Below are 10,382 nucleotides of genomic sequence, written 5' to 3' on the forward strand. Positions count from 1 at the left end.
TTAATGTGGACTTTCAAGTAGAGAATACTCCTATATATGCAATCATTTCTCATGAGATCGGTACAAATGTCAGCTTCCCTTAAAAAAAAACGGAACAAATGTCAGCAATTGGAGCCCAAGAAACATACCATGTATAATGTTAATGACGATCAACATGCGATTTTTAAAGGTATAGGATATTCTTGTATAGGTTTAAATTAATATGTGCCCAAGCAAATATACTAGTTACAAAAAAAAAAAAAAGAATTATCATAGTTATTATAATTGCGGTTTTTGAAATGATAACTAGTGTGCAAACCGGACGATGCCTGAACCTGTTACTTGAAATAAAATGTACAATAATAGTGTTGATTTTTTATTAGTTTCATATCACTTTTTGTGTGAGTAGTCTCATTCAATGTAATATTAGTTTCATATCTTGTGTTTGAGACAAGATAGTGTTTCCTCAACATCATCCTTGAACTTCACTGCTTACATCGGATTAGTTTTGCAAGATACACATGAAATCAAATCATCATCAGCCTCAACAAAATTAAAGGGGGAAGAAATTTATTAGAAAACAATTTTATTGAAACTGTTTACCCTTGGTATACACACAAGAAAGAACAGGGAGAATAGAATGGCCTATCAAAATGAACATTAAGCAACCAAGCTTAGGAATTCACAATTTTAAAAAACAGTTAAATGCCGTAAGACACAAATTCTCGATCCATCTCTCCATAAACTGATTATTAACTGGTGGTTGAAAACTTGTACAACATGTGATGCTTGTAATGTTCACAAGGGGAAACCATCACTGATGGGAAATTCGGGTGATTGACTGCATCAGGGAAAGCCTGAGTCTCCAAAGCCAAACCAGCATGAGGTCCATATACGGCTCCTCCTTTACCTTTCTCGTGCTTCAACAAGTTACCGGTATAGAACTGTACTCCAGGCTTGTTTGCCCACAACTCCATCACCCTCCCTGACTTCTTGTCTTTAACGATAGCAACTCGATTCATAGGACCTGTTTTATTAGAAATGTCAAGCGCGTAATTTATGTCATATCCTTTTGGAAGCTCGTTAATCTTGCTTCCTACAGCATGGGATTTGAGGAAATCGTATGGTGTTCCCTGAACTTTCTCGAGCTTGCCAGTTGGGATGAGTTGATCGTTAACAGGAGTGATTTGGGAACCAAAGATTTGAACATCATTTGCTAGAATGTTGCCGCTGTTGTGGCCTCCAAGGTTCCAATATGTATGTTGGGCTAGATTAACTGGAGTTGCCTTGTCCAAAGCTTTTGCTGTCATCGTGAAAGACAGATGGTTTTCATCAACTATCTTGTATGCCACTTTTACCTTAAGATTACCTGGGAAACCTGCAAATTTTTGTGGCACCATTTATGTTACATATGTAAAAAAAAATTTAAAAAAAAAATAAAAAAATAAAACTAAAAACCAGCTGCTCCTAATCAATAAAGTTCATTGTCTTAAGCATAGTGAGTCAATGAAGTTCTGTTTTCCTTCCATAATTAATCTTAAGCAGCATGTACTGATTGTTTTTAGTTTTATAATAATCGCATTCAAAAAACTACTGCCTACATATCATAAGCTACATTAGAAATCATGGAAATGCTCGTGAGAGTCACAACTAACCTTCTTCTCCATCTTTACTGAAGTAACTGAACCTAATATATGGAGAAGGAGCTTTCGGGTAGTACTGATCTACCTCCCAGGTAACCGTACTGAATCCTTTTGGGCCACCTGTAACAATGAAAAAATGTAAATGAAGCTGAAAAATACAGCATAAGTTTTTGTTTTGGCAGAACTTAACAGTGGAATAATATATACCATGAAGAATGTTTTTTCCCTCATTTGGAACAAGTTTATAAGTCACCCCTTCGTAAGTGTATTTTGCACCACCGATTCTGTTAGCAACTCGCCCAACAAGAGCACCAAAGTATGTTGTGTCATTCTGAATTAAGTAGAAATTATATCAGACAAAAGATACATACAGCTTTCTCTGGAAATTATAAACGGCTTCAACAAGACAATTCCTACAATCAAACTAAAATTTTTTCTTGAAGTTGAACACCCTTATTTTACACCCCCTAACAACTCAAAACTTTTGTCACGACAATACAATGGTTGATCCAAGATTTAACCATGTCAGATCGAAATTCCTTATAACATATCAGCATGTTCATTCATTTTTGTTCAGTGGCTACAGTGTAATGTAACGACATTCATATCAAGTTTTACTAGTCTAAAATGTAGAATTCTTATGTTTTGAGTACGGGTTTATCTGATATATTGAACAAATTAATCATTGTTACATTTTTTTTAGTTCATTGAGAACTACTCCGTAATAACCAGGTATTTATTTACTCATAATCTACATAAATACTGATCAGTCTTTAGTATACATAAAACGAGTACAGTTTCGATCATATACTTCATAAATAGTTAGGTTTTAATTTTACAAGATTGTTCACCTATGTAAATCCCGATTCTTAAATAATGTGACAACAATGCGGACATACAAAGGATGCTTTCTTGTGTTGTTTCTGGATAACCTAACGCTCTAGATGTTTAATGTATTTATTAGATTTTTCCAAAGAAGTGAAGATTAATAATATTATAGTATCAATAACATTTAACTTCATGTTGATCCAAAGTCCAATGCATGTGATTAATGTGCTGTACACATGCTGAGCTCCAAGAGTATCAACCATAAAATATGCAGTTTGTCTCGGACTCTTGGTTGACCAACAAAATCTTTGTACTTTCCAGTTAATGTGTTGTACTAATATTTATATACTTCTGGTATCTCTAACAATAATTTTTATATTATATCTCATATCTTAAACATATACGCAATATTACGGTTTTTTAGGTGCACAACCTCACAACTCATAAGACAAAGATGGTGGCAAAGGTTTTCTTTATTTTTTTGTTTTTTTTTTTCGTGGCTCTTAGGGTATGTTCTGATTTACTGAACTAAACTGATTGGAACTGAGCTGAACAGGAACTGATTGGAGCTGAACTGAAATAAAATTAAGCCGAAAAGAACAAACCCTTAGTTTATGTGGCCTTGAAAACTGGTTAATAGAGTAACTGGGCTAATCCATATGGGGCTCTTCTTTGTCAATTGACTATAAATAATCAGAGTAATTGGGTTGGGTTAGTGGTTTGATGGTGGGGTCATAATCTAAACATCACGGAAGTGATGGAGCCTATCCTCAAAATAGGTTAGGTTAAGCATATTCGTCTTATCTCACCCATTGGTGAGATGGAGAGCATGTTAGAAAATTCAATCATCATTTTAGTGATTCCGAAATCAAAATATAATTAAAAATAGAGCAAATACTAAACGCAACTCCTATATTAAATTATGTCGGCACAACGTTCAAGTGACTAAGAACTTGAATTTTGAAGAGGATACCGACAACAATATTTATCAAAACCGCCAACATTTAAGGTGAATGGACACCAATGCCCTTACTATATTCCCACCTCCATCTTCCTCTTTTATTGTTTCTCTCTCGTCACCTATTAGGGGCGCAAGTCAACCACCACTTCCCAACCACAACAGCGGCTGTACGTCGGAGGTGAAGGGAAGCAGCGGTTGTTCGTCAGAGATAGAAGGACAGCGGCAGCAAGGATTGGAGGTGATTAAATGGCATCATGGTGGTCGGAAATACCAGTTTGTCATCTCACTCAATTTTTTTTAACAATCCCCGGCGACCAACACAACCGGTCACCCGGGAGAGTAACCGAATTCCAGAGTTCGTTGACCATGGTAACCGGCGTTCGAAACCGGTTACCGTCATGGGTGACCGGTTTTGCACGCCGGTTACCATGGTCAACCGACTCTGGAAACCGGTTACCGTCCCGGATGACCGGTTTTGCGTATCGGTTGTGCTGGTTGCTGAATTTAAAAGGAAACCACCACCTTCCTACCGACGAGGGTAGGTGGTGGGTTGTTTCTTCAATGGTTGTTGCTCCTGGTTCTTTGGGAATTTTAGCAACAAAAAAAAAAATTAAACAAAAAAACTGGTACCCCTTGGAGGTTGCGGGCAGTGATGGTGGTGGTTGTGGTCATGGTGGCATGGTGGTGGTTGTGGAGGCGTGAGTGGTGGTGGTTGTGGAGGCGTGAGTGGTGGTGGCAATGATGGTTGCTTTTGTGGAGCGAGTTTGACGGTTGAGTTTGAGGATTGATGCACTTAAGAGAGAGAAAGCAAAGTGGGGATGAGTAAGGGTAGTTTTGTCCCTTCATCACTTTTGTTGGCGGTTTGATAAAAAATGTTGGCGGTATTTAGCAATTCACAAAAAAAAATCAATATTTGCCTATATGGTTTCATTATTGTACACTTGATGGGGAAACACAATATTCGCAATCACATAAATTGTTTAATGAGTATGCCTACAATCAAGTTCTCAAGACAACAGATTGACCCTTATAAAATTCACTAGGATAAGGAGTACCAAACATTGAAGAAAAAAAGAATGAAAAACTAAATTAGTACAGTTACTATAAAATACAATATTTAATAGGTACAAAAGTTAATTCACATATCACGAGAAAAAAATAAATAAATGTTCATAATTTGCCTTTATTTTCTTTAATTTTTAATTTGGTGGGCAATAAAATGTGGTAATGCATTATGCACAAGAGTTGAGAACAATATTTGGAAAAATCATCTAATAAATGCCAAGCAAATTACGTGCAAAGTTGCAAATTACAACATATTTTAGGCTTTTAGCCAAGTAAACCAACGTGCAAAGATGCAAAGAAATCATGTCAGGTTCTCACGCCCATATCATTGCTCTCAAGATCTCTTTTCCTACGGGGTCCATGGTTTTAATTAAAGACAATACGTCGATATCTCTTATTATTTGATGCACTATTAAAGATATAGTGCTATTAACTAATATCCGCACATGCGACATAGTTCAACTTAGAGTCTGTTTTCATACGTTTATTTTCATTTTAGTTCTAATAAGTTCAGTTCAATTCAGCTCCTAATTTTCTTCTCTTATAAAATATTTAGTTTAGTTCAGTTCAGCTCTAATAAGTTAAGTTAAGTTCAGTTCAGCTCTAATAAGTTAAGTTAAGTTCAGTTCAGCTGAATTCAGTCAATGAGAACATACCCTTAGTCAAACTTAAGAGGCTAGACTCTTTGAAAGTGGATACACGGAAGGAATTCCCATTTTTAAGAGTCTTTCATAAGAGTTTGATATACATTTAAATACAAACTTTACCTCTATACCAATTACTCCTTACACTTCAACTTATTTTAAATTAATACTCCATATGTAAAAATCGGATATGATAAAGACTAATAAATTTAAACATTTGCCCAATGGCCAAAACATTATGGTCATTGTAAAAAGCCTATGAGTTGGTAAAATAAACAAACTTGATTTATTTTGAGAAATTTTGATTTGGGTGAATAATATACGTACCACATAGTCCTTTGGCGAGTCATAACCGAGAACCACATCAGCCAGCTTCCCTGTATTTATAGATGTTTATAATAATTAGACATCAATACAGAGTATCATTATTGAAAAGTATTTAAAAAAAAAAAATCTTTCAAAAAGAAAAATATGAATTATAATAGTCATCAAACATCAATAGAACTAAAACACATTATTTAATGTCACCAAAATTTTTTAAAAAATAAAAATAAAAATATCAACGCATGATTTCCATTTCTTTTTAATGCTTTATTGGAGGGTTTACATCAAAATTATTATATGACCAACTAAACATAATTTGTTTCTAAAAATCTTTAGTTAATTCTATTTTAATAAAATTTTAATTTCTTCAATTATCAGGAAAGAAATTTTGCAATTCTATTAGGGAGTAATTTAGTATTTTGTCGAAATGTGTCAATAAAGACAATTAAATATATTCTCTAAATGATAGAACTTTTAAAATAACACATTGTATATACTATCGACTCTAATAAAGTCTTTAAAAACAGAGAGTAGTATTCATATTTTCAAATGCCACCACTTAATCATTTAATCCAATTTTCATTTTTTTTTTCATTGATTATTTTCTGTATTTGTTAAGGTGGAGAACCAGGATACCAATGCAACTAGTAAACCAAGAAAACAAATACAGAAACCAAATTTCTTCTTTTCTTACCAATACGGCAAGACTGCATAAATTTCGCAACCAAAAATAGAAATTATACCACATAAAGAACAAATGTAAAACACATGAAACTCTCTTGCAAGATAAAATGTATTTAGAAAACCCAAATTCATGAAAAATCGGGATCATTAAATTTTGTATACATCATTGTCCTTTACGACTCACGAGAAATCTAATAAAACCCAAAACAATGCAAAACCCAAACAGAAAGAAATACGGAGTAACACTTCTTTAAAACCCCAATAAAATAAATAAATAAATCAATCAAAAATCATGAAATCAAAAACAAATGAAACTGAAAAAAAAGAAAAAAATTTACCATTTTTGTCAGGAAGAATGACGGACATAATAGTAGCACCATAATTAGTGACCTTAATAGAGATATTTCCCTTCTTCAACTCATAAACCCCAATTTCAGGCTTACTTTTTGAGTGATTTTTTCGATGTTGGTGGTTTAAAATATGAGAAACTTCAGGATTTGTTGCTGTAATTGAACTAATTAAACTCAAAGAAAACAGAGTTAAACACAAAATAATGAAATTAGAGTTTTTAGCCATTTTGAGGCTTCAAGTTTGAAGAATTGACCTTAAAGAATTTTATATTTTTGCTTTTATGGTGTTAAAGGTTTATTTGAGATATAGAATTGGGAGGTTTAAAAGAATATATAGGTCCCACTTAGGAATACTTTTTTTTTGTTGGATTTATACTCCGTAATTTAATCTGGCTCTATCTTTTGAAAGATAAAATCTATTAAAAGTAAAGGTAAGATAGGATTATCAAGGATAAAAAAATTGTTATGATGACAAGCTGATCCTTGTTTTAAACTTTGAGTTGTATAGAAAGAAATTATCTTTTTTGCCGGCATTAGAATTGGATTAATGTGATGGATGATTATGAGATATGAGTAGATCTGTCGAGATGGTTGGTTGGGCTGGTTGACTAATATAGTTGAGAGATTGTTATATATAGCTGGGTAATGGTATGTTCTCGTACGTTTATTTTCAGTTTAGTTTAGTTCAGTTCAGCTCTTAATTTCCTTCTCGTATAAAATATTCATTTCAGTTCAGTCTATGAGAACAGGTCCTAAGAGTATATTGTTCTCATTTTGATGATTGTTTTTCAATTAATTATCAAATGAAAAATAAAAATTAATCTTGGATTAGTTGGGTATACGGTGCACCCGAATATATATAACAAATTCCAAATATAGTCCAAGCTATTTACGTTATTTGAAGTTGTGTAAATTAAAATATTTTGAACTATACCAATTATTGACCTATTTCAAATCATTGGTGATAATATATATAACTAATATACTGATATACATGATGATTCATATCACCACTAAAAATATTCTTAAGTTTCAAAAATAAAAAAATGAATCACACCTTGAAACAATTGTATAGATTATAAAATACAAATCAATTGACTAGAAATTTTTAAAAAACAAACTTTGATTTTTAGGCATAAGAACTAGGGCATGTTCACATTTACTGAACAGAGCAGAACAGAACATAACTGATTAGATCTAAACTAAACTGAAATTAAGCTGAACTGAATAGACCCTTAAGCACGGTATACAAAAAATTTCATTTTAATCAATAATCTCGTTTATATCTACCTAAAATTATAATATTATTCACGACTTTACTAAAAGCTCCAAATTTAATTCTCAGCACCATTTGACAAATGAATTAATTCAAGATCAAGAATTATAAGTTAAAAGCTTTGAAATTGAACCTTGAACACGATTAGTTGAAGACAAGGCACATAACATGTCATACATCATACTAAGGACTTGTTCACATTTACTGAACTGAGCTGAGCTGAACTAAAATGATTGAAGCTGAAATAAACTGAAATGATTGGAGCTGAACTGAACTGAACTGAAATGAAATGAATATTTTATGAGAGAAGGAAATTAGAAACTGAGCTGATTGGAACTAAACTGATTAGAGCTAAAATGAACTGAAATTAAGAAAATATGAACAGTACCTAATATACTATACACCATTTCATACATTTATTTCCAACTTATGAAGCTAATCTTTAACAAAGTCAGTTAGGTGTTGTAACTAATATTGGTAACAATGCAGTCTTATCCTAATACTACGCCACTTAAGTTGACTGTATGACTACTTTGTATCCAAGTTCACAAGACTTGTATGACTTTTCATCATCAACGATCTTGCATATGGCCCCATCCCCTAATATTATGGCCTAATACTACGTTGGATTATTAAAGAATAATAGATAATATAATAATTAAAAATAAATCGGTTGATTATTAAAACCATTTTTTCTTAGAAATAATATAATTAATAATAATGATAATGATAATGATATTCGTGTGCACAAAAATTAAGTTTATGGCCAATAAGATCACATAATGAAAGATTTTGTTTGTAGCAAACGAATTTTGAACAATGTAGGGCAAGAAAATGTATGTACTTAAAGCTCAAAGAAGATTTATCATGTTAATAAGTATAATTATATTTAGTGACCACTAAAGTTTTTATTATAGCAACTAAATTATTACTCCAAAGTTTAATTCATATCTAAAAAGTAAGTTCATATTTTAGATAAGCATAAAATTAGATCAAATTAAATACGATAAGTTAGATTCTAGACTAGTAAAGTTCATTAGTTCATTTTGGATAAGATTAGGAATTTTCAAAAGTTGTACCAAGTATTTAATGAAAAGCATGGTCTATCTTGTTTTGACCCTATTCATTGCTTATATGAATCTAGAAATACAACTAATTAAGATGATCGTGCTAATAAGAGACTAGAATATAATCAATGAGGAAATTATCAATTAAAAGAAGAAAGAATAAAAGAGACATGGTAAACGTAAATAAATATATAAATATCCAGGATATCAAAAAAAGATATCTTATGTGAGAAAATATAATCATTGAATTTGATATGTTAGAATTAGCTATCAATGTGTCTCGATTGTGTTTGTCAATAACAAGATTGACAACTAACAATGACTCCTTGGATAAGCATAAAAAATTCTTGATTAAGTAGTTCATAATCTTGGAAAGATATAAGGTCATGTTTGATTCACCTTAATTTTGCTGAACTGAAATTATTTTTACTGAACTGAACTAATTTTTACTGAACTGAACTTAATTTTATTGAACTGAAATTATTTTTACTGAATTTAAATTATTTTTATAGAATTTATTGATTCTCTATTATAATTCTTCTTTAAGAAAAGTGAATTTTACGAACTTATTTTTATTGAACTGAAATTATTTTTACTGAAGTGAAATTAATTTTGCTGAACTGAAATTATTTTTACTTAATATTTTTTTTTTTAAAGGTGAAGAGAACAAGGCCTAAATCAACTAAATCAAATGTCTAACCAATGAACATATCAATCATCTTGGTCAAAATTGTCAAGACGAAATACAAGTATATCCAATATCCTTTGTGCAAGAGATTATTGAAGGTTATGATACAGCGAGATTATTAGTTTATTTAAACCCCGTTTTTACAATATTATTTACCACGTAATTATTAGAAAGTAATCTATTTTGTTCCTATTGTCTTACTTTAATTGTCAAATTTCATTTTTTGGATGCCCCAAAGTACAATACTTATTTACAAATGAAACACACAGTAAATGTTGAGATGGTGCCAACAATTATTGGCTTATTGAAGCAGCCAGAAAAAGAATTAGCTAACTAAATTGAAGTGGGAGGAAACCTTAGTGAATGCCCCCTTTGATTTGAAGTTCTTGAATTGCACAAATGCTGAGTTTAAATCCTGCGTAGGTTCTCGATATTAAAACTATAATAAGATGACATGCATAGACAGATACAACCAAGTAAAAGTAATGGTTAACATAATAATACGTAGTATCCGTCTTCAAAAAAAAAAAAAAAAAAACAAAAAAACAAAAACGTTAGTATCCTTTTTAAAATTAGAAATAAAATCAGTTATAAGTCCTCCATTCGTTCTACAATGATGTTCTTGTTTGGAATTTTTGAATTTTTTAGAAAAGAGAAAATCTTCTAAATTTCTCTTAATCTATACAAACAAATATAGTCATGTGAGATGTTATTTGATTCGTCTTAGTGAGTAGATTATTAATACTACCTCCGATTATTTTTTATTGCAACTTTGGGATATTACTTCAGAGATATAAAATATTCCAAAGTTGCAAAAAAAATATAAAAAAAAAAAAAAAAAAAAAAAACCGAGGTAGTATCTAACTTTTATAA

At 31.5% G+C, this 10,382-nt stretch overlaps 1 protein-coding gene across 1 annotated transcript; it reads right to left on the reverse strand.

The window, feature by feature from the left end:
* Window positions 1–532: 532 nt before the first annotated feature.
* On the reverse strand, window positions 533–7,027 carry LOC110723401 (aldose 1-epimerase-like). The gene is made up of 5 exons (XM_021902755.1): window positions 6,467–7,027; window positions 5,448–5,497; window positions 1,830–1,953; window positions 1,635–1,742; window positions 533–1,357 (listed from the first exon to the last, which is right to left on the reverse strand). Exons 1-5 carry the CDS (start codon window positions 6,702–6,704, stop codon window positions 732–734), a joined length of 1,146 nt encoding a protein of 381 aa, XP_021758447.1. The 5' UTR covers window positions 6,705–7,027; the 3' UTR covers window positions 533–731.
* Window positions 7,028–10,382: the final 3,355 nt, after the last annotated feature.

This window comes from Chenopodium quinoa, unplaced genomic scaffold (assembly GCF_001683475.1).
Source record: "Chenopodium quinoa cultivar QQ74 unplaced genomic scaffold, ASM168347v1, whole genome shotgun sequence".
NCBI classification, from domain to species: Eukaryota; Viridiplantae; Streptophyta; class Magnoliopsida; order Caryophyllales; family Amaranthaceae; genus Chenopodium; species Chenopodium quinoa.